Genomic DNA, 25,527 nt, shown 5'->3' on the forward strand with positions numbered 1-25,527 from the left:
GATACCTATTGGATTGCATTCATCCATATGAACCTGCCAGGGCTTTCCACTCGGCATCTCAGGCTATCCTCATGGCCCTGGCACTAGCAGAGATCTCTTTGGCGGGGACTAGAGACAGGGCCTTGTTGGTTGTGGCCCCTCAACTTTGGAACGCCCTCCCCGAAGAGCTTCGCCATACTCTCTCCCTCAGTGTTTTTAAAAAACAATTAAAACACATCTCTTAAAAGAAGCCTTTTAATGTTTTATCTGCTGCTTATATCTGGTAGGTTTTTTAGTTCTCAGTTTTTAGCTTTCTATTAATAACTTTTAATTTGAAATTTTTTAAAAAGTGTAGTTCTGACTGTAGTTTTAGCCTGGTCTTTTAACTTGTTTGTTGATCATTACTTTTACATTGTATTTGTTTTGTCAACACTGTAAACCACCCTGAGCAGTAGTGCACTGGAGGGGCAGGGTATAAATATTTCCAACCAACCACCCAACCAATAAGCTCTCTTTCGCAAAAGCTAAAACAGGGCCCAAGTGATTGCTTGAGACAGTCCATTCCTTAACTAAGGAAAGCAAGAACCACTTGCTTTTCTGTTTGAGTACCTGAATGGAGTGAAGGCCTAATCACCAGCTCTATGAAATCAAGCATTTTAGCCCTTGTCAGACATTATTAGCGCCCCAACACTCATGGTTACAGCAGGCAAAAGCGGGGAGGAAGTCTGGCTGTCAGTCACCCCCTCGTGCTAACTATCATGGTTACGAACGACACCATTTGTCTGAAGGGAGAGGCACTGTAAGCATGATCAGTGAATCTGTGAACTCCAGAACCAGGTTGCAGCTCAACCTGCAGAACCAGGTTGCAGGTCATGGATTCGCCACGATCATGGTTACAGTGCTGTCCCTTAGATGAATGGTGCTGTTGCCATGATCGACCACCGGGTGTTTGACAGCAGGGCGGCAGGACTGTCTCCCTGCTTTTGCCCGCTGTAACCGTTAGTGCCTGGGGCGTTCATCAGTACTCACCAGCTATGCAGAATATAGAACAGGTATATTGCCGATAACTTGATCTCTTTCTTTGGTTTGTCTGTCTACCTCATCATGGCATGCCTCTCCCCGCTCACACCCTCTCGACCTGAGAGGCTAGGCTTCTCCCAAGCTCGAATTCAATGCTCTGCTCTGTACTGGCCATTTCAGCCAGAAACCCGCCAGTTATTTATTGTCACTTTCTCTACCCAACCTCCTCAATTTCGACTCCCAGCGCGCCCACAGAGCCCTGTGGTTTTCTTTGGTAGAGTACAGGAGGGCTTTACCAGTGCCTCCTCCTGCGCAGTATGAGATGATGCCTTTCAGCATTTTCTTATATCGCTGCTGCCTGATGTGGTACCAGCGGGGATTCGAACCAGCAACCTTCTGCTTGTTACTCCCTTGTTATTACATTACCCTGGCCAAACTGATGAATTTTATGTCACACTTCTTTTTGCAGATAAGAAATCTTCTATCACACACAAGGTTGCTAAATTTTGTGCGGCCACTGTTAAGATCTACCAACAATTAATTTCTACTCTCTAGATCCTGCTATAAAACATTTAATTTGTTGGTGCACTGTATGGCATCTGAATGTTGTATAGTTGGTTGTGTCTATGTTTGATCTTTGATTGTAATAAAGTCATTCATTCGGTGCTCTGTTTAGGGACCAACATCTTGTAGTTTGGGGCAAATGGTGACCCTCTTGTATTTAAAGCAAGGGAATAGCAGCAACTGTCCATATCCAAGCCCAGCACAGTGTTTACCTTGTGTTTCTTTTTAGATTGTGAGCCGTTTTGAGACAGGAAACCATCTTATTCCTTTTTTTCTATACAAACTGCTCCTTCAACCTTTTTTTAAAACTGAGAAGCAGTTTATAAATGTTCTTATTAACCATTTAATATACGGATTACAGAAAGAAGAAAGTTTTAGTTCCGTTAATCAAGCACTGCAATGCAAGAGAAACCAGCAGCCCATCTGCCTCTGCCGTGAACTTGCGAGGTGGCCGTTCTGCCTCATCCCTCCAGTCGGCGTTATAAACGCTTATTGTTATTACTGGTGCCTCACTCAGATCACAAATAAATACAGAATCCAATCAAATGAATGCAAGGTCAGTTTTTATTTTCCACAACAACCATCATTTATGGTTGCCACCAGACTTCTTCTGGGACGGGCATCCCTCTGCACTTTCCGGCAAACAAAAGACATGCTTTCTGCCGCCAGTCCTTCATACCGCTCGGTTCTTCCTTCCAGCGGGCAACAAGACCAAGATAGGAGGTTGGCCTTCTCCGGGCAGCCAGCACTTGCGCACGCAACCAGCAAAACATTTGGGACGCGGGACGGAAGGACTTTTGGCTGCCCGAAGCCGCCGTAGCTCGGAGTGCATCGCTGATTCCTGTTCGGGTAGCTGCCATTGCTCGGTGTTTGTGGAGACCACCAGTGCTGCCATGAGCGAGAAGGGGGAGCTCGACCTGACGGGGGCCAAGCAGAACACGGGCATGTGGCTTGTCAAGGTGAGAGGGAGAAACGAATACGAAGCGCTTGGAAGCCCTTTGCCGCCCTCAGTGGATTGGAGGGGGGGGGGGTCTCCTGGCAGAGCCGGCCAAGGCAAGCGGGGCTGCCTTTCGTAGTTTGATAGCAGTGATGGGGAAGGTGCTTGGGGCCCTTTGCAAAGTGGTAAAGGAGAAGGGCGCGCCCTGTCCCCAAGGAGCTTGCAGCCTGAAATTCGACTCAAGGAAGTGGCCGTAGAAGTATAATGGTGTGGTTAAAAAAAAGACGACGGATGTGCGTGGGAATGGCGACATGGTGAAAGTTTATAAAATCATGCAAGGCGTGGACAAAGTGGATACAAAGAAAATGTTCTCCCTCTCTCATAATATTAGAACTTGTGGGCACCCAGTGGACTTAATTGGCAGTAGATTCAGAACGGAGAAAAGAAAATACTTCTTCACACGCAACCTATAGTTAGCAGCTGGAACTCGCTGTCACAATATGTGGTGATGGCAAGTGGGCTTTAAAAGGAGATTAGACAAGTTAGCGGAGGATAAATTTATCAAAAGCCATTAACTATAATAGGTAAATGGAATGTCCATGCAGCTGCCACATACCAAGTCAGACTATTGGCCCATCTAGCTCAGTACTGTCTACACAGACTGGCAGTGGTTATAGGGTTATAGGCCCTGTCTCCAGGGTTATAAGCCCTGTCTGCAGATGCCAGGGTGGGAACTTGGAACCTTTTGCACGCTCTTACCAGTGTCCTTGTTCCCTAAGAGTGCTGACAGAGTAACCTCCCATTCAAATGCAAAGCAAGGCAGATCCTGCTTGACAAAGGGGACAATTCATGTTTGGTAGCTCAAGACCACCTTAAGTGGTGCAGTGGGGAAATGCTTGACTAACAAGCAGAAGGTTGCTGATTCAAATCCCCACTGGTATGTTTCCCAGGCTATGAGAAACACCTATATTGGGCAGCAGAGATATAGGAAGATGCTGAAAGGCATTGTCTCATGTTGTGCAGGAGGAGGCAACGGTAAACCCCTCCTGTATTCTACCAAAGAAAACCACAGGGCTCTGTGGGCGCCAGGAGTCGAAATCGACTTGATGGCACACTTTACCTTACCACAAGACCAGCTCTCCTCCCATGTTCAGAGGTGGTATACAGTACCTCTGAATGCCAGATGCTGGGAACAACCAACCATAATGAGCTGCTGTTCTACAGGAGTCAGGCTTTGATCCTGAGTGCCTCCATCTCCATTGACTCAAGTGGCAGAAGGCATCGGATCAGTAGGTAATCTTACACAATTTTGCTCTGCTAAAAGTCCCAGGTGCTTCCAGAGAAGACTGTTGAGCATACAGAATGCAACCGCCTAATGCAGGGCTGCACAATTTTGGCCCTCCAGCTGGTTTTGGACTACAGCTTCCACCATCCCCAGCCACAGTGGCCAAAAGTCAGGGATGATGGGAGCACAGCATTTGCAGGAGAGTCAAAGTTGTGCAGCCCTGGCCTAATACGATGGAGTTTCTGTCTATTTTGTAGTTCTAGCACACCATCACTGGCTGTAAAGCATTTCCAGCCAAGTTTAATATATGTTTGAGCTCAGTCTTTCAACGTATCTGCTAACACAGGGGTTCTCAAACTGGGGGACCCAAACCTGAGAATCTTTGAGCTCTCAGCTACAGATTGAGACTGCCTCAGTCTGAACATGTGCACAAAGTATCTTCCTCACCACTGAGTAATCGCACCCTGTCCTCCCTTCAGTATAGTTCCAGACAGGGTTTCTAGGAAAGCTTGAGCCCTGGCACCTATTTTTGTAGAATTACTGAGATCTTGTAGTGCTTCAAAACCTCAAAGGAATATGTTTTAAAAATCCTTTCAGTCAGCTTCTGGATTTTACGTATAGTTTTGTTGAAAGCCAATTCTCTGTTTGCTTTTCTCTGTGAAAGCTGATTAGCCTATTCCTATCCTGATTGTAAAAGATCACCCCAGCACAATTAGGAAGGAATAGGCTTCAGAGGTGGGGGCTACCTAGAACAGTCTCCAGTATTATTCCCCCCCCCCCATGAGGTTATACAACTGAACACTATAGTTTGTGTATTTAAATTTTAAGTTGAATTAGTTTCTTTAAAAAATGTTAAAATCCAGGTGGGTTAAGTAAAATAAGGATTGTAAAAATGTGGGATAAATAATGCATTTTGTCTCTAGACAGTATCAGTAGTAGACATTTCTTGGGAAGATATATTCTGAATGTTGTGTCCAAATACACACACACACACACACATACTGATCCTCAGAACAAATTGATTTTGTCTGTACAGTTTCTCCCTGTCCATCACTCTGAGATTGGACTGCTGCCTGTGCTAAGTGAATACAGTATACCCCACTGGCAATGCTAGAATAGTCTTCATACACCTATATTGTCTTAGTTAAGCTGATTTTGGTGGTGAAGCCTCCTTGCCTTGTGTGGGCTGTTTCACGTGCTCTACTTCCTCCTTCCCATCTGTCTTGGGCTTCAGAACTCCTGGTCCTGGATCCCAGGCAGGCAACAGTTATTCTTTGTGCATGTTTCTCCTTTCATCGAGAACTGAGTTTAGGAAACAATTTCCTACACAGACAGAGACTAAATCCTTTTGATGACCCTTAAAATCTCATGTGCATAAATGGCTTGATGAAATTCTGCTAGCTGGTGCTGTAAACCTGCAGCTGCTTTCTGCCATTCCAAGCATTTTCTGTTAATCAGAACACCAAACCTGTTTACATGCTATGACCAGATGAAAGCAAAAGTTGCTGGCAATGATGCAGTTCTTCACTGTGACAGGGAATCCTGGTTGGAAGGCTGACCTGATAAATCCAGTCCTTTTGTGCCTTGGCAAAAGCAAGTGTGCCAAGATGCAGTATACTTTGGCTCCCCATTGCTTTTAGGTCTCAGTTCAGAATGCTGACACATACAACTCTGACGTGCTTGGCTCCTGCCAATCTCAGAAACGTCCTCTGTGGCAGGGGGACAGGCAGAAAGTAGAGTAGGTGCTAGGGTCAGCTGCTCGATCTCTGGGTGATTTGCAGTGGATTGGTAGGGTTTTTTGATTCCAGGTTGTCCACAACAGCGATATGTTTGTTTCCCACCCACCCCATCCACCCCCAAATTAGGCTGTTGAAGCAAAGTCTGTGAGCTCAGTTCTGGTACTGAAAGTAGATTCTTATGCTGCATGGTTGTTCACAGGCATCCTGTTTCTTAATTCTAAGTGCACATCTGACCCTTGGCAGGCTGTTTTGCACCTGGTGCTAGGTGTACACTTTGGAATTCTAGCCCTGCCCCCTCCATTACCCTTGCCCACTAGGATCACACTTTTGACTGGGCCATCTGTCCACCGAATAGGGGCATATATAGAAGCTTTCTCAGTAGTGTTCTTCAGCTATCAATGAATGAATTAGACCACATGTCATAATGCTGATAACTTTTAATTTCAAAATCACTCAAGAGGCGGTGTATAAATATTTTAAATACGTTAAAATACTCATGGTATACAGCAAAGCATACCTACAGCAAGTGTGGCATATTAATACCCAATTGCTTATCATTTACCAGTTCTAGTAAGAACTAATCTGCCTACTTTCCTTTCACTATCCCTACAACTGGACTAAATTTGGTCCAGATCGGTTAGGCAGTTCAGAAGTTAGCCCACTTGCACTTCAAACATTCATGTGTCCGCTATATTGAATTGGGGTGGATGAAATCATTACAAACTATGCCCTTGAGGTGTCCCTATGTGTCCCTACACCTGTAGCAAATTTGGTTCAACTTGGTTAGGCGGTTCACAAGTTAGCTCATTTGTGCCTCAAATGTTTGTGTCCGCCATCTTGAACTGGGGTGGATGACATCATCACAAACTATGCCATTGAGGTGTCCCTATGTGTCACTCACTACAACTTTAGCAAATTTGGTTTAAATTGGTTAGATAGTCCACAGGTTAGCCCACTTGTGGCTCAAACATTTACCCATCCATCATCTTGAACTGAGGTGGATGACATCATCACAAACTACACCACTGAGGTGTCCCTACAACTGTACCCAATTTGGTTCATATTGGTCCAGGCATTGCAAAGTTGATTGGGGGTGCACACACGGACGGAATGCTGGGTGCTATCTTAAGCCTACTGGAAAGTAGGGATGCACACGGAACTGCGGTGGGGAAGCTTGAAGGCGTCAGGGGCATTGCTTTAAGAGCAGGGGAGTGTGCACCTACCCCTCCTGCTGCTTTCCCCCTGCTGGCATCCGTTTTTGTGTACCTCCCTGCCGCCCCGTTGGCCAGATATGACCAGAAGTCCCTGACACACACGTGCCTGTGCCAGTGCACACAGGCGCTTGGGGAACTTCCAGTCATATCCAGTCAATGGGGACAACGGGGCGGCAGGGAGGTACACTGCCGCCCCGTGGGCTTTTAAAAAAATGGACTCCGGCGGGGAGAAAGTGGCGGGAGGGGTAGGTGCACCTTTCCCCGCTTTTAAAGCTAGACACCCCCCGCTGTCAAACTGGCAGAACCACCGGTTCTCTGAACTGGTTTGGAGGTCCATAAAGGGTCTCCAAACCGGTTTCGTGCACATCCCTACTGGAAAGTAGGCTAAAAAGTAGTCTAGCCACATACACAGTTAAGAGCCTTGTTTGATCAGGCCTATCTAGTCCAGCACCCTATTTCTTGCATTGGCCCACCAGATGCCTCTGGTAACCCCACAAGAAGGAGATAAAGGTATGCTCTCTCTTCTGCTGTGGCTTCCCTGCAACTGGTATGCAGATGCATTCTGCCTCCTATTTGTAATTTTTTGTAAATTTCATTGCATATTCTGGTGTTGAAGTCACTTTGTATCCCAATTCCATAGAATGAGCAACTGAAAACACCTATTTTTGTATGTGCAAACATATCATTATTAATGACCCTGTTATTTTTGCTTCTGTTTGCACTTTGCCCTTACTGTGAAACAGAAATACTTAATGACGGGCTGGTTGTTGTTTTTATTTTGCAGCTGGTGTCATATGCAGTTGAACTCCCAAGGTTTTTTATTTTTATGATGATGTATCTTGGGTATATTTGACCCCAGTACTGGATTGGCAAAGTACACTTTTTACTTGGGCAAGGGTTAATCACTGAAGTAGGCATCTATTGGAAGCAAAGTGTGTTGATGATGTCCTAAATAGATGCTTGCTAAGTAGTAGTAGTTATTATTATTATCTTGATTTCTATACTGCCCTTCCAAAAATGGCTCAGGGCAGTTTACACAGAGAAATAATAAATAAATAAGATGGATCCCTGTCCCCAAAGGGCTCACAATCTAAAAGAAACATAAGATAGACACCAGCAACAGTTACTGGAGGTACTGTGCTGGGGGTGGATAGGGCCAGTTTCTCTCCCCCTGCTAAATAAAGAGAATCACCATGTTAAAAGGTGCCTCTTTGCCAAATTAGCAGGAGTTCTGATTTTAAATGTTCTGATTTTAAATTGTCATGCAATACCATGCTTCCATGATCTCCACTGGTGACTGTGGCACCATCATCTGGCAAACATGAAGAGCGCCAGCCTGTCTTCCTTCCAAACTTGGAAAAAGAGAATTGGGTGTGGGTCATCCCAACAGTTCTGTGGCACTCCCCACTTCTTCCCCAGCTCCAGTGCTGGGAGAAAGGGTAGGGGTTGTTTGGCATGGTGTTGCCAAGTTGGATGGAGCTCCTTGATCACGTAAGCCAAACGAACAAATGCCCCGATTTTCTCTTCTGCTCTTAAAAATGATGCACATTAGTGTGAAGTGTGGAGGGCCCAGAAGTCTCTTTAAATAACTTTTGGGACTGATTAGTTGCCAGCCAGGGTAGGGTTGGCTGGGCGGCAGGGGATGGGGCAGATGGCATAATTTCCACTTGTTAGTTGACCTTGCAAAACTACTAAGCTTCCATTAGAATGAAAAAGTAAAGATGGCACACACAATTTTTCTCTTTTGTAGTTTATTCTAAATCAACACTGTTGCAACTGATAATTAGTGTGTTCCGTTTAATTTGTACAGCTATTAGACCGTTCATGCCTGAAATACATAAATGTGATTATATTGTTATGCTGATTTATCCTTTGTTCTCTACTGCTTAAAAAGCAGCCTATAATATATTTTGCTCTCTTCCACATCCCAAAGGAAGTAAACTTTCTCTTTAAAAAAATTGCATTATATTTCTGTATTTGTTAAATATAATTTCTTTTAGGTCCCAAAATATTTATCTCAGCAATGGAATAAAGCTTCAGGAAGAGGTGAAGTAGGAAAGCTAAGAATTGCCAAGTAAGAAGTGTTTGTTTTTCTCTTTGCTGGTCCAGGGTGTTTTGGGGTGTGGTGGGGTTGGCGGGGAGTGGTTAGCAGTTTGAGGAGTAAAAAGCTATTACAAAACTCATTAAGTACGCAGTCCATCTTTTTTTAGTTGCACCCGATAGCACAATTTCTTTGTCTTGTATGCCTCCTTGTGTTTCCAACCATATTTGGTTGGAAGTGGAATATACATTTATATGTATATGTAAGTGGCATATACATTTATCCCAACCATAAATGTATATGCCATTAAGCCACAGGTAAAGTAAAGTGTGCCGTCAAGTCGATTTCGACTCCTGGTGACCACAGAGCCCTGTGGTTTTCTTTGGTAGAATACAGGAGGGGTTTACCATTGCCTCCTCCCGCACAGTGTGAGATGATGCTTTTCAGCATCTTCCTATATCGCTGCTGCCCTATATAGGTGTTTCTCATAGCCTGGGAAACATACCAGCAGGGATTCGAACCAGGACTTGGTTTCCAGATCCCCTTCTCATCTTAGTTTCCTTCCTCTGAAACCATTCCAGTTTATCAATGTCCCCCCCTGCCGCCTTAAAATGTGGTGCCCAGAATTGATCACAGTATTCCAAGTGAGGTCTGACGAGTGCTGAACAGAGTGGAACGATTGCTTCTTGTGATAATGCAGCCTAAGATTGCATTTGCTTCATCACACTGCTGGCTCATGTTCAACTTGTTCTTCAGTAATAGATATCTAGGTCCCTTTCACATGCCAGGACTCCCGCATCCTATACATGAGTATCTGACTTTAACTTACCAAATGCAGGATTCCACATTGGTTTCTGTTGAACTTTGTCTTTTTTGTTTTGGCTGAATACTTGAGTCTGTCCAGATCAAACTGAATATTGATTCTGTCTTCTGAGGTGTTAGCTATTACTGCACCCCACCACCTCTGTATAATTTACAGATTTTATAAGCATCCTCCTCCTAAATTCATTTATTAAAGTGTTGAACAGCAGAGAACCTTTTTGGCACTCCACTTGGTACCTCCCCTTAGGATGACATGGAGCCATTAATGAGTATTCACTGGGTACAGTTGTTCAGCCAGCTGCGAATCCACCTAACAGTAGCATTGTCTAGTCCCATTGTCATCAAGGATATCATGAGAGACGTCAAATGTTTTGCTGAAATCAAGATGCACTATGTCTACAGCATTGCCATGATCTACTAAACTATTAACTTTTTTAAAAAGGAGATCAGATTAGTCTGGCATGACTTGTTTTTGTCAAATCCATCCTAGTAATTGCCAGATTTTTTCCAAGTATTCATAGAACAACTGTTTAATAAACTCCTCTGGGATCTTGCCATGTACCAATGCCAAGCTGACAGGTCAGAAAATGTTTTCTACAGACTGATCATGTATTTTAAATGGTTACATTGTCTTTTAACTGGAAATTTTAACTGGCTCTTCAGAGTGGAGGGGTTATGGTAGATTGTAGACATCTCATGATAGATATATGATGCTGGATGTAATTTTATTGTGAATTGAATGATTTTGTTCTTCTTTGTAAGCCACTTTGGGTGTCATATGAATGGCTGAGAATGTAGCATATACATGTATAAACAAGTAAGTCGATGGGGTATGGTGCTGATTGGCTGGGCTCTCATGAAGTGACTGAGATTTCTCCCCAACCTCTAAAGCAATTCTCACTTTTAAAAAAGTTTCCAAGCAAATGATTGGATTAATGCATTAGCTTTGGAATTGTTGCTCTATTTGAGCCTTCTTTCTAAAGGGAAGAACACTGATGAGTTCACCGTCCACTTCTACTAACTTGTATGAACACAGTCCAATACAAACAAGCTTAAAACAGGTAGAAGGTCTTAGGGGATGCTGATGGGGATATTTTTATTGCAATCTGTCAGCCTGAGACAAGATTGTGAGCCGCTCAGGAACCTTTTTGTAAAAGGTTCCTGTATACTTTTTGAAATGTAAGAAATCAGTTAATAATAAGATGACTGCCACTCGCATTATAAGCAGTACCCCCTTTACAACTTGTGTATTTACATTTTTACACAAACCAAAGTTACAGTATGTGGGAGGGGATCCTATGGGATTTTGACTGGGTCTTTGTATTACAATCTGCCATCTTGAAACAAGATGGCCACTCAAATTATTAGTATTACCTCTTTACAAATAATGTGTTTGCAATCTGATACAGACCAAATTTACAATTAAATTTACAATTAAATTATTACAGGTAAATCTGATCCAAATTGTCAATAGATAAATTGTCAAAAACTTGTGCAACACAACATCTCTGTGGAATGTTTTTAGACTCACCATGTTAAAAGAAGTGGAAAGCAGGATCAATTAGTTCTACTTATTGTTGCATCTATATTCATCCTTAGCATCTCATTCTGCACATATAAGCCAATTCCTAGCCCTTCTAATTGCAGACATATATGAAAATGTGATGGCAAATGTATTGGAAACAACTCTCAAATTCATTGTTTATCAGATTATTAAAGTTTTTAATGTCAAAAGTTATTTTAAAAGTCTTGTTCAAGCTTTTCATATCTGTGAATTACAGTTTCGGTAGAAGAATATTACAGAAGTGCAGCATGTCTGTCATATGTTGTATCCATAACTTGCATTATCAATTTCAGGTGTGTTCCAATTAGGATGTGTCACTATTTTAAATTATATGGCTTATGGACTATCTTGTGTGGCTACGTCTTTCACCCCAGAATAATTTGTCGTGCTGTGACATCGAATGTATGTAATTATTATAATGGCTTTGCTGATGTTGCTGATGCTGTGTTGTCCTGCTGCCTTGTCCATTTGTCTCTGTATATGGTCATTTGGAGAAGTTGTTATATGCTGCAGGTGTCAAAATGAACAAAAGTATCAAGAGAGTATATTGGATCTTATTGCTAAGAGATATCATTGGACCTATATAATTAGAAGAGATTTCGTCCAATCCTTTACGATGGCACTATTCTCTGAACTGAAAATATGGGTTGACATCTTCAAAGACGGAGAACCCACAATAAGTGGGAAGTGAGACACTAACACATCCCCTGATTAATTTCCTTTTCTTGAAATTAAATGTACGACCTTCCATCTTTCTTTCTGTGTCATCATTCTGTACACTTGGTTGCTGTCTCTGAATCCTCTCTGCTTTGTGTGCATACTCCTTAAAAACTAATGGCTGACATACTGCACAACATTATGTGTACCTAGCAACGTTGTGCTAATCACAAGAATTGAGCACATTATGGCCATTGGAAATAATGGCTATCAATTGAGGAACCATGTTTTCACAATTCTTGCATTTAGCGCAGTTGCATTAATGTTACATTGCAATGTGCGCGTGATGTTGCATGCTATGTCAACCAATGACCAAAACTGAACAACATTGTTCCACATAGTGCTGAGCAGGGCAGTACTTTTACATCCTGCTTTGGCACCATGATGTTAACATTTGTGCAGCCTAAAATGCACTTTATTGTCTTTGCAATAGTTGCAAACTTGTTGCCAACTTATATTTAGTTCCTGATAATAGTCTAGGGTGAAATCCTTTTCAGTCATCAAATCCTGCTAGTATCCCCTTTTTGAAATATAGTGTATATTATTTTCATAATATAGTATACATTTATTTTTATTGCTTGTAGTTTAACTCTCTGAGTGTTTGATGATGATCTGGATTGTAATCATGCTCATAATTCGTGAGCCAGCATAGTGTAGTGCTTAGAGTGCCGGACTAGGACCGGGGAGACCCAAGTTCAAATCCCCATTCAGCCGTGAAACTAGCTGGGTGACTTTGGGCCAGTCACTTCTCTCTCAGCCTAACCTACTTCACAGGGTTGTTGTTGTGAGGAGAAACACAAGTATGTAGTACACTGCTCTGGGCTCCTTGGAGGAAGAGCGGGATGTAAAATAAAAATAAATAAATAAATAAATAAAATAATTCTTTCCTATCACCAAAACATTCTGTCTTTTCTTTTTCCACAGGAATCAAGGAAGAACAGAAGTAAGTAAATATATGTTTATAATATTTGAATTGTATTTACTATGCTCCCATATAAACCTGTGACATAAAGCACATTTTAAAATATATAATTGTATCCTGCTTTTTTGTAAGGCTCTTTATCCCTGTTCCTGACCAGATTCACAACCTTTAGCCATGTTGCAGCATCAGAAAATACTCTCAAATACACTGGGCCCCTAAAGAACATAAGAACAGCCCTGCTGGATCAGGCCCAAAGCCAATCCTACATTCTTTCCCCCACTATTACCCACCAGATTTATTTATATTTATTTTTATCTATTTATTCTATTTCTGTACCGCCCTTCCAGAAATGGCTCAGATGCCTCTGGAAAGCCCACAAGCAGGAGATGAAGGCATTAGCCCTCTCCTGCTGTTGCTCCCCTGTAACTGTTATTACAGGGGATGGAGGTATCCTGCAAACAGCAAAAGAACATGAAAATAATGTAAACTGTCTGCTGTACTATGCTCCCATGTGCACAGGAATGCCTTCAAAATCCGCAAAATGCCCCACAAACCATGAAATAATCATGGGGGAAAGATTTTTTTTTTTTAAATGAGCCACAAAATGGCCCCTCCAGTGTCCTCCTGGGCTGCTACAGACAAAATGGTGGCCAGAAGTGACCTCCACGGTCACTTCCGGCCTTCTAGGGAAAAGCTACTAAAAACAGCGAAAACTGTCTGCTGTACTGTGCTCCCATGCACACAAGAATAACCCCCCAAACCATGAAAAATTGCAGGGGAAAGGTACTTGGGTTTTAACCCTTTAATATCTGTGGATACTGAAAATTGGTGTCAATTAGACACCCGTGAATATTATTCATTCATTCATTCATTCATTCATTCATTCGATTTCTATACCGCCCTTCCAAAAATGGCTCAGGGTGGTTTACACAGAGAAATAACAAATAAATAAGATGGATCCCTGTCCCCAAAGGATCCTGCATCTTTTACTTTGGTGAGGTGAGGTACATTTCTACCTGTGTCCCCCTCCCCATTTCATCATCTTTCATCTCGCCTGCTTCAGTGGTCTGTGTTCCTCTTCTTGTGAGATCAGTCCTGGCAGGTTGATAGTCTCTTACAGCTGGGTTCAGTAAGTGGTGGATGGGGCTGTGAGATGAGAAAACAGGCTGAGCAAGTGAAGGTAACAGGAGAGCCCAGATGTTGATTTCAATTGGGTTTATTTTAATGTGCACTCAGGATACTGGTTGGTTAATTAAACTGATTATTCAGCTAGTTCTTTCAGCTTTCATTATTGGAATGTTCCCCTAAGGAGTAGTGAGGAAAATACCTATGAGAGATATGAACACTGTTCTGAAAACAAACAACTTTTTGTTTTCATGCATTTAAACAAAGTTAATTATGTGTAGGCAAATGTCCTTGTTTTAAGAGGAAGTATAAAATTAAAAATGGGTATATTCTTAATATTCTGAGTGGAATACAACTATTTATTTTAGTTCTAATGCTTGCATCCCACCTTTAAAATAATCAAGATATAAACAAAGAATAAAACAGCAAAATAATTTAAAAGCAGAACATTTCATTAAAGTTTTAAGAACAGCAGCAGTTGCATCCTTATTTCAAATAATACTTTGAATAGGCACACTGAAGTAGAACTGTCTTCCCTAGTTGCATAAAAGTAAGGAGTGGTGGGGCCCACAGAAAATAGTCTCCTTTGGGAGGATATTTGGAATTCTGGGTGCTATAACTAAAAAAACTTTATTTTTATTATGTACAGTGTATGGAACCCATCCACTGTACATCTGATAGCGAAGAAACTTCAAAGTAAAATGGGCAAGCTTGTATGGGAAGATGTTGAGAAAAAACTGTTGAGAAAAAATGCTAGAAGGTGGCCAAAAAACTAGAGTTGAGTCACAGTTAAAACATCACTGATGGGATACAGAAAAAGTATTTAAATCAATCAGTTTGTGAATCTGCCCCTATTACTGTGTTCCTTACCCGCTTATAAACTATAGAAAATAACATAAAATTAGTGTATAAAATTCCAAATTTTAGCAGTTAGCTTTAACATGTTTCAGATGCTGCAAGAGAACTCATAATTAAAAATGTTTATCTCTATTTCTAAATGCAGTCTTTATGTAGTTATTTGAAATATATACATCCTGCAAAATCTCCACTGAGTAGACTCAAAGCTGCTTACAAGATTATGTTAAATACAATTTTTTAAAATTGGCCCAAATAGAATAAGTTGTAAAATGCATCTTGCTCAGCCTTGCAACGGTGGAGCTGATAAATGAGTGTTGTGAGGCCTGCCTTGCAATGCAGCATGTAGGAATAGGGATTTTGTGATTTTCACTTCTTTTTTCCCTATTCTCTTCTTAAGTGATTTTAATTGTTTTTGAATTGTTTTAATATTGTTTTTAGCACTGTGTTTTGAATTGTGTGTTTTTATGTCTTTTTAGAGTTGTTGTACACTGTCCAGAGGCTTTGGATGGGGCAGTTTATAAATGTAATAAAGAAAGAAAGAAAGAAAGAAAGAAAGAAAGAAAGAAAGAAAAAAGAATCTCAAAAGAATCATAAAAATGATGGTGGTGCCACTGTTACACCCCACTTTAGGCAGGCCATGACCCACATGTGGTCTCGATCTGGTGGTTTAGGCAGAGACCTTTCCCAACCCTCTTGTATATATGGAATATGGAAAATGCAGATTTTAAATGATCAGATGGCTGCCTGCACTTTTGCAAATAATTACAAGCATATGGCAATGCTTCTTTCTTGTAATATGTATTTAATGGTGGCTTTCGATACTGTCAACCATAGTATCCTTCTGGAACGTCTGAGAGTGTTGGGGGTGGGAGGCACTGTTCTACAGTAGTTCCTCTCCTACTTCTTGGACAGATTCCAGATGGTGTCAGTTGGAGACGGTTGCTCTTCAAAATCTGAGCTTAAATATGGCGTCCCTCAAGGCTCTAGACTCTCTCCAATGCTCTTTAACATCTACAAATGAAAACTACTAGGAGAGATAATCAGGGGATTTGGAGCGGGGTGTTATCAGTATGCTGATGACACCCAGATCTACTTCTCCATGTCAACTTCTTCAGGAGATGGCATATCCTCCTTAAATGCCTGCCTGGAAGCAGTAACGGGCTGGATGAGGAAGAATAAACTGAAGCTGAATCCAGATAAGATGGAGGTTCTTATTCTGCGGGGTTAGAACTCCAGAGACGATTTTGATCTACCTGTTCTGGATGGGGTCCCACTTCCCTAGAAGGAACAGATCTGCAGTCTGGGAGTACTTCTGGATCTACTCCTCTCCCTGGTATCTCAGGTTGAGGTGGTGGCCAGAGCGGCTTTCTTTCAGCTTCGGCTGATACGCCAGCTGCGTCCGTTTCTTGAGATGAGCAACCTCAAAACAGTGATACATATGCTGGTAACCTCCAGACTTGACTTCTGCAATGTGCTCTATGTGGAGCTGCCTTTGTACGTAGTCCGGAAACTCCAGTTGGTACAGAACATGGAGGCCCAGGTTGGTCTCTGGGTCATCTCGGTGAGACCATATCACTCCTTTGCTGATAGAGCTACACTGGCTGCCAGTAGGTTTCCATGCAAAATACAAAGTGCTAGTTATAAAGCCCTAAACGGCTTAGGCCCTGGGTATTTAAGAGAACGTCTTCTTCATTATGAGCCCCACCGCACATTGAGGTCGTCTGAAGAGGTCCATCTCCAGTTGCCGCCAGCTCGGCTGGTGGCCACATGGGGACAGGCCTCAGTTGCTGTCCCAAGATTGTGGAATGTGTTCCCTGCTGAAATACAATCCTGCCCATCTCTGACAATTTTTTAAAAAGCATTTGAAAACCCACCTCTTCACCCAAGCTTTTTCAGCTTTTAAATTTTTTTAGGTTATAATTTGTGGTTGATTTTTAAATTGTTAAATTGTTTTAAGTTTTTGTATATGTTTTAACTTGTTTTGTGCTATTGTTAACCTCCAAGGGACAAAAGTTTGGGGCAGTGTACACATTTGATAGATAGATAAATAAATAAATAAATTTGTGATTGTCAGGTATCTTTCACTTTGAATGAAGATCTTACCAACATTGATGATATTGGTGGGAAGCCAACTTCTGTCAGTGCACCCAGGGAACATCCTTTTCTTTTGCAAAGTGTGGGAGGACAGACATTAACTGTGTTTACAGAGAGCTCCACAGGTAAGTTAGATGGAAAAGTGTAACTGAAGTGTTGCAAACTATAGATGCCTTGATGAAAAGCTTGTTAAACTGAAATTCCAGCCTCCAGGCTTTAGAACTGATAGTCGCTTTTGATACTTATGAACAATTTGTTTTTCACAAAAACTAACAATTTATCTGAAATTCAAAACATGAAATTCCTGAAATTTTTGTTCTTTGAAATTGACCTTGTGTTGAAACAATCATTTTGGTGGCAGAAACTGAGTTTATGAAGCACCTTCATAAAAAGTAGATAACCACCTAAATAATAACTCGCATTGACATTTTAAGTTCGGGTTTTATTTATGTTCTTTCATATACTACCTTTAAAATAATTTATGATTATTATTATCAGCCTACTATTTTTAAGGAAAATCAGTTTATGAGATGAGTGTGTGTGTGTGAGAGAGAGAGAGAGAGAAAGAGAGAGAGATGGATGGATGGATGGGTGGATAACATCATCCCAAACTACACCACTGAGATGTCCCTACAGCTGTACCAAATTTGGTTCAAATTGGTCCAGGCATTGTGAAGTTGATCTTCACAATGCCTGGGCCAATTTAAACCAAATTTGATACAGTCGTAGGGACTCTTAGGGACACCTCAGTGGTGTAGTTTGTGGTGATGTTATCCACCCCAATTGAAGATGGCGGATGCGTAAACATTTGAGGCGGAAGTGGGCTAACACGAGGATGGTAATTATCAATTATGATGATAGTGAAAGGAAGGTACACAATTTAGTTAACTTCTTGTTAGGTTTATGTTTTGTTACTTACTATGATTTATTATTGTGCGCTGCGTCATGCAGCATTGTGCTATAGTGTTAAGATATACATGAGCCCGGTTCAGACATTATTCTGTGGCAGTGTACATATGTCTGTATGCTTGTACACATGTTTGTATGAAGTACTTTTTTCACGCAATGCATAATTAACCTATGGAATTCTCTGCCACAAGATGTGGTGACAGCCACCAGCCTGGGTGGCTTTAAGAAGGGCTTAGATAAATTCATGGATGTCAAGTCTATTAATAGCTACTAGTCTGAGGGCTATAGGCCACCTCTAGCCTAAGAGGCAAGATGCCTCTAAATACCAGTTGCAGGGGAGCAACAGCAAGAGTGGGGGGCATACCCTCAGCTCTTGCCTGTGGGCTTCCCAGAGGCATCTGGTGGGCCACTGTGTGAAACAGAATGCTAGACTAGATAGGCTTTAGGCCTGATCCAGCAGTGCTGTTGTTATGAATGATTGTAATTGTGTTCATTTTAGAGGATAACCTGAATATAGGCCCTTCAAATGGATAGTACAGATAGGAAGTGTACTTCTATACCTGTGTACAGCATAAGATGTGAATGACTGTACCCGTGTACAGATCTGTACCTGTGTACAGTGTAGGCTCGTATGAATGTTGAACATAATGTGTGAATGGGCCTATATAAATAAATAAAACAATGTTTCTAAGCTGGTTTAGAAACTATGCAACCAAAAAAAGGTAAGAATTTAAAAATACTTCTGTTGTTGCTGCTAGTACAGTATGTGCTTTGTAAAACTGTGTTAACTGATTTGTGAAAGCAAGCAAGGGAACCTTCCCAAGGAACGCCTTCCACAAGTCACCACAGAACAGGCTTTGCTTCTTGTCGGTGACAACTGAGCATCTGCACAGGTTGGAACATAGAGTAGGGCCTCATTAGTTCTTGCATGTCTAATAACATAGACAGTTGGGCTTGGCACCACGATTGCAGAAGTTTGAAGAAATCTTTGATCTTTCTCTTCATTGATCTGAAGCCACACCTGGAAATGTGGCACTCCTACCTAGAAAAGAAGGCTGACTGTGGGTCTGTACCAGGCTTATGACGATTATATTGCCTCCTGGTCATGAACATGAAAAATTACCCTTAGGCCCTGAACAGTTTTGTCTGAAACTTATGACCGATTAATTCCAATGAATGTACATCCCACTTCTACATGCACTTGCTGGAAATAGAAGCAAATACCACTGGTGTAAGCTCTATATCTGCAACATGTGGATATAATCTTGCAAAGATGAGAATAAGGCATAGTGTGGTTCTTAAAATGAAATTTTTTTCTGCTCTGCCACTTTCAACAGCTTTTCTGCAACCAATACAAAGAAATGGCAGGTCATTACCGGCTCATTTTTTAAAGCTGAAGATTAATAGCAGAATATCTCTTAGGCACCCAGGTGCCTAAGTGATTCTGAAAATTCCCCGTAGTTTCCAGCATCATGACTTTTAATGTGTATCAAAATGGGCTGCAAAATAGCAATAGGTTACTATCAGATTCTTTTCATAGTCCTGTCTGGAATGGGAGAACTAAGCTTCTAACACAGGGTTCTTCATTGGAAGGCCCAGGGACCAGTAGTGGCTCCCATCAATGCTAAGTGCAGCTCCCTGACTAATAGTTTATTGGGCCTGTGTGAAGCTTCAGCTAAAGCTGAATACTTTGCACAGTTTCCCTGATACCATGTGGAGACAACCATTCTCACCATGCAGTGTTGTGCTTTGCCCAGTGCTAGGCGGCCACTTTAAGGGAAATGAAGCCCCTTCAAGCCCCTGCACTGCACAAGGACAAGGAAGCACAGAGTGCTGGGAGTGTAGCTGTCCGTTCCCAGTGCTCTCCTCCTAGAGCAATTAAGAGAGATCTCTAGAGTCTCTCTTAAAGGGCCCTCTACACACTGAGAAAAAGGGCAGTACTCTGTGGAGGCTAGCACAGTGGGAAATGGCTCTCCTATTGAAAGGTTTGGTGTTCTGTTTTGTTTTTTGGCCAAAGTGGCCCCTGCTTGAAAAATAGTGAAGATCACTGTTCTAACAAATAGACTTATTGTGATTTGGCTGTCCTAAAAACAAGTGTTAATTTAGTTGTCTTCCTCCCCACTCAAAAACATGCAGAGCAAGTATTATTGTTTGATTAAAGTCATCATTATTATTATTATTATTATTATTATTATTACTATTACTATTAATTCGATTTCTATACTGCCCTTCAAAAAATGGCTCAGGGCGGTTTACTCAGAGAAATAACAAACAAATAAGATCGATCCCTGTCCCCAAAGGGCTCACATTCTAAAAAGAAACATCAGACAGACACCAGCAACAGTCACTGGAGGTACTGTGCTGGGGGTAGATAGGGCCAGTTACTCTCCCCCTGCTAAATAAAGAGAATCACCACATTAAAAGGTGCCTCTTTGCCCAGTTAGTAGGGGCAGGGGCATTTTAGACAGATATGAAGATATTACATATAGACATTCATCTTATGTCATATAAATACTAGTTTAAAAGGAAAGTCTCCATCCCTCTAGCCAAAATAAAGAGTGAGAATCAAGTGTCTCCTATGCTATCTTTTGTGTCCAGTATTCTTCACACAGAGAATATATTCATCAGTCCAGGGTGCTAATAGCATTTGTCTCTTCAGTCTGATATCTGGAGAGATAATTGACAAAAGACAAAGATGGTGTGTCTCTCTGTTTAATTCCTTTGAATATACTTATACTGTTCCTGCCATTAAGAACACAAGAACAGCCCTGCTCGATCAGGCCCAAGGCCCATCTAGTCCAGCATCCTGTTTCACACAGTGACCCACCAGATGCCACTGGAAGCCTATAGGGAGGAGTGGAGAACATACCCTCTCTCCTGCTGTTACTCCCCTGCAACTGGCATTCCGAGGCATCCTCCCTCTGAGGCTGGAGGTGGCCTGTAGCCCTCAGACTAGTAGCCATTGATAGACCTCTTCTCCATGAAGTTATCCAAACCCCTTTTAAAGCCATCCAAACTAGTAGCCAACATCACATCTTGTGCAGAGAATTCCACAAGTTGACTATGTGTTGTGTGAAAAAATACTTCTGTTTGCTGATCCTAAATTTCTTGGCAATCAATTTCATGGGATGAGCCCTGCTTCTAGTGTTATGTATGAGGGAGAAGAATTTTTCTCTATCCACTTTCTCTACACCATGCATGATTTTATAGACCTCTATCATGTCTCCCCGCAGTCGTCTTTTTTCTAAACTGAAAAGCCCCAGGTGTTGTAGCCTTGCCTCATAAGGAAGGTGCTCTAGGCCCCTGATCATCTTGTTTGCCCTCTTCTGCGCCTTTTCCAGTTCTACAATGTCCTTTTTTTGAAGTGGTGACCAGAATTCTACAAAATACTCCAGGTGTGGCTGCACCATAGTTTTATATAAGGGCAATATAATATTAGCAGTTTTATTTTCAGTCTCCTTTCTAATGATCCCTAGCATGGAATTGTCCTTTTTCACAGCTGCCGCACAATGAGTAGACACTTTCAACGAGCTGTCCACCATGACCCCAAGACCCCTCTCCTAGTCAGTCACCAACAGCTCAGATCCCATCAACGTAAACTTTAAGTTGGTGTTTTTCATCCCAATGTTTATCACTTTACACTTGCCAACATTGAACATTGCTACAGCCTATAGCAGTAGATTCTATTAGGCACCCTTTAAAAATCAATGATTGTTTGTGTATATTCTTGAGAATTCTACCACCTCATTTCCACTCCTGAGCAGGTCTCTGGCTTGGACTGGGGGAAGTGGGATCATGCAGAATTGATCAGAAATATATTTTTTATTTGGACCTTCCTTTACAGCTCTGTGGTCACCAGGAGTCGACACTGACTCGATGGCACAACTTTACCTTTATACAATCAACCAAGGTATCCTTCTAGGTTACCTGAAGGAGATGGGATTGGGTGGCACTGTTTTACAGTTATTCCGTTCCTAGCTCTCTGGCAGATTCCAGATGGTGTTGCTTGGAGACTGTTGCTCTGCAAAGCGAGAACTAAAGTATGGATTTCCACAAGGCTCAATACTGTATCCAGTGCTTTTTAACATCTACGTGAAACCACTGAGAGAGATCATTAGGGGATTTGATGCAGGGTGTTATCAATATGCTGATGACACCCAAATCTATTTCTCCCTATCAACTTCATCAGGAAATGGCCTAAATTACTGCCTGGAGGTAGTAATGGGCTTTATAACAAACTGAAGTTGAATCCAAATAAGACAGAGGTACTGATATACCAAGAAATAGTTTAGATCTGCCTGTTCTGGATGGGGTTACACACCCTCAAAAAGAATACATACGTAGCTTGGGATTCCTCCTGGATCCAGAACTCTCTCTGATTTCTCAGGTTGAGGCGGTGGCCAGGATTGCTTTTTATCAGCTTCAGTGATAAAGTGGTACATATGCTGGTAACCTCCAGGCTTACTGTTGCCAGAACCTGAGGGGTGTACTCGTGTGAAATAGGGGTTGTAACCCAGCGTGGTGTAGTGGTTAGAGTGCTCGACTAGGACTGGGGAGACCCGAGTTCAAATCCCCATTCAGCCATGACTTGCTGGGTGATTCTGGGCCAGTCACTTCTCTCTCAGCCTAACCTACTTCATAGGGTTGTTGTGAGGAGAAACCTAAGTATGCAGTACTGGGCTCCTTGGAGGAAGAGCGGGATAAAAATGTAATAAATAATAATTAATAATTTGGCTTTTAAAAAGCCAAATCTGGCAACCCTTCTACATGGGGCTCCCTATGTACATAGTCTGGAAACTACAACTGGTATATGCAGCAGCCAGACTGGTCTCTGAGACAACCCGAAGGGACCATATAACACTGATTTTAAAAGAACTGCACTGGCTGTCAATATGTTTTCAGCAAAATACAAAGTGCTGGTTATTATCTTAACAGTAATAACTAGTACCCTTAATGGCTTGGGTCCAGGATACTTAAGAGAGCGACTCCTTTGTCATGAACCCTGCTGCCTATTAAAATCATCTGGGGAGGTCCGTTATGGTTGCCATTCAGGCAACTCAGGATCTGTGGCTGCTCCTCCATTTCTGATTGCTTTAAAAAAGACCCTTGACACACACGTGTTTTCTCAGGCTTTTAATTAAAATTAATTAAAGTGTTTAATTTGTTTTTATTTTGTGAAATTATTTTTATCCTGCTTTGTATTCTATTTTGGATTCTGTCTACCGCCTAGAGATGCATATACCAGGCGGTATATAAATATGATAGATAGATAAATAAATAAATATGGCCACTTTTATACTTACTATTCTGAAACAGAACAGTATTTTCTGTTCATAATATATAGAACAGTATATTCTGAAAGCATTAAAAAAAGGTCATGTTGAAACAAAATCATTGTTATCACAAACAAATCATGATTGTTTTTGCTTTTGCTAATGGAAGAATTGAGTGGTCGGGTCAGGTCAGCGTTCTGGTTAGTTCAGCATTCCAAGTGCTAACAATTGCTAGCTTGGAACCTTGGAGGTGCTTAACATGGGCATGTCAGTCTTCTGTTGCTAACTGCCACCTGCGACAAATCCCTCACATTTGTCTACTATGGTTTGAACAGAATGTGTTCGTTAAAAGACCATAATGCTTGCATATTCTTTTTACTTTAACATAGACTATATTTCTGGCCTCCCTGATTTACTTTTTTCTTCTCCACCTCCAGTAATTACTTTTTGCCCCTCCAACTGAACAGCTGGTCCCTTCAAAACCTCTGCAAGACAAACCTCTAACCAATTGAAGGGCATAGATCTCTCTCCCTGGAAGGAGGCCGATCTCCTCCCACTGAACTTCCTGAGAAATTGTGACACCAGTGTCTGGCATTTAGAGATTTACTCTCTTTGAAACTGAGGTTGTACTTTTGCTTGTCTTGGTATGCTTGGTAGCCATTTATCCTCCAAGTAATCTTTTTCAAAGTTCCTTATCCTAAGGACATCAAGATCTACTCTGGACATTATGATCTACTCCTGTTTGTTGTGATTTTATAATGAAATTCATTTTAAATGCCTTTATAAGACACAAATTGTCTTCAATTTCTAACAGAACCTTTTAAAGGATGGCCCTGTGCTTATGGAATACCTTACCACTGGAGATCATCTTCTGGATCCTTGGCCCATGATTATTCCCTTTTGAGTGCCACCACTCAGAATTATTGTAGTCCTTTGTCCCAGCTGATAACAAAGGAATATTCATACATGTCAGTCTGGTTGACTACAAGGGTCTGAGTTCATTCTCTCCAAAGAGAACTAAGAACTAACTTTTCTTACTTGAACGAGCAACTTCATAAACTTGGAAAATGTGGTTTGTATGACATCTCAGTAGTAAGCAGCCAGAGATACTACTACTGCTACTACTACTCTACTGTGGATAGTTACATACCGCCCTTCAACCAAAGTTCTCAAAGCAGTTTACATAGAAAAATAAATAATACATAAATAACATGGTCCCTTGTCCTCAAAGGGCTAATAATCTAAAAAGAAACATAAGGTTGACACCAGCAACAGCCACTGGAGATTTTTTATTGTTTGTTATTATTATTTATTGTTAAATTTGTATACCACCTTTCATTAAAACAATCTAAAGGAGTTTTACACAAAAATTAAAAACAAGACTATAAAAATGGCACAATTAAAATATTAAGCTTAAATATAAAACAAATCTGACTAAAAAGATTTAAAATACAAGCACAAAAACTGTACAAAATACAAAGAAGCAGCAGTAGAGACAATCCTATAAAAGCCTGGGTAAAAAGCCAAGATTTAACACGCTTTCTAAAAACTGTGATGGAGACTGATGGAGACTGAGGAGATGCTGTGCTGGGGTTGGATAGGGCCAGTTGCTCTCCTGCTGCTAAATAAAGAGAATCGCCCCTTTTAAAAGATGCCTCTTTGCTCAGTTAGCAGGGGTTAAGATATCCTTCGCTAACAGGATTGCAGTGATTGTGTGATGTACTGGGGGCCAGTGAGATGACTTTAGCCATTATTCATTAAGCACTCCTCTGTTTGCATCCATGTCTCTTAATGTTTCAGTCAAGGTGACCATCGTTATCTAAGTGGCCATGTGTGAAAGGTACAGGAAGAGTGTATGTGTTTCTCTGGCTTCAGTATAGTGAAGTTCTCCAAGCCAGATAAACCAAAATGGTGACTCTGACCATAGGTCTAAAAGGATACCTTCCTTCACATGTGCAATTAAATTTATTTTTTATTTAGTCCTTAAAGATGCTAGATTTGGAGCCGATATTGTTCTGAATGGTGTATTTCCTCTGCTAGTTGATATGAACTGCTGATTTAATTATTGTTTTAAAGTGTGTTCTCTTACTGGTATTCTATGCTTTGTGAATTCACATGAAAGGAAAAGCTGACTATACAGCACTAAATAATACTATATTCATTCTGTGGTGTACTGCTAAGATTTTGATTAGACATACCATTATGTGCTTTACATGGATTAAGATTTTAAAATAATGTTCCTATACCAGGCAGATCTTTTTAAACGGGTGGGTAGTTGGTTGGAAAATGAGAACCCTCATTGTTTGTCATCTTCTCTGGCCTATTGTTGTTTGTTTAGTCTTATTTTTGCATGAAATGCATTTTGTTCTATAAACATCACCATATGTACATTGCCAGTTGCTATGCAACAATGCGATTTGTGCTTCCTGTTGTTTTGTCTCTTCTTGATCACTATTCCAGTTCA

The 25,527-nt window shown here is 41.4% G+C and overlaps 1 protein-coding gene across 3 annotated transcripts in view; it reads left to right on the plus strand.

Annotated features, from left to right (window-relative positions):
- The first annotated feature begins 2,336 nt into the window (after nt 1-2,336).
- The window catches only part of GTF2F2 (general transcription factor IIF subunit 2), a 115,692-nt gene continuing 92,501 nt past the window's right edge, over nt 2,337-25,527 (plus strand). Inside the window, exons 1-5 of one of the 3 annotated variants that reach the window (XM_053305686.1) lie at nt 2,459-2,522; nt 8,739-8,812; nt 11,459-11,567; nt 12,807-12,825; nt 16,862-17,006. In XM_053305686.1, coding sequence (XP_053161661.1) covers nt 11,566-11,567; nt 12,807-12,825; nt 16,862-17,006 — 166 coding nt within the window. In that variant the 5' untranslated portion in view covers nt 2,459-2,522; nt 8,739-8,812; nt 11,459-11,565. Of the gene's footprint in view, nt 2,523-8,738; nt 8,813-11,458; nt 11,568-12,806; nt 12,826-16,861; nt 17,007-25,527 lie in introns of all 3 variants that reach the window. The other 2 variants (XM_053305685.1, XM_053305684.1) reach the window with 2 other exon arrangements.

The sequence above is a fragment of the Hemicordylus capensis genome, chromosome 3, assembly GCF_027244095.1.
Source record: "Hemicordylus capensis ecotype Gifberg chromosome 3, rHemCap1.1.pri, whole genome shotgun sequence".
NCBI classification, from domain to species: domain Eukaryota; kingdom Metazoa; phylum Chordata; class Lepidosauria; order Squamata; family Cordylidae; genus Hemicordylus; species Hemicordylus capensis.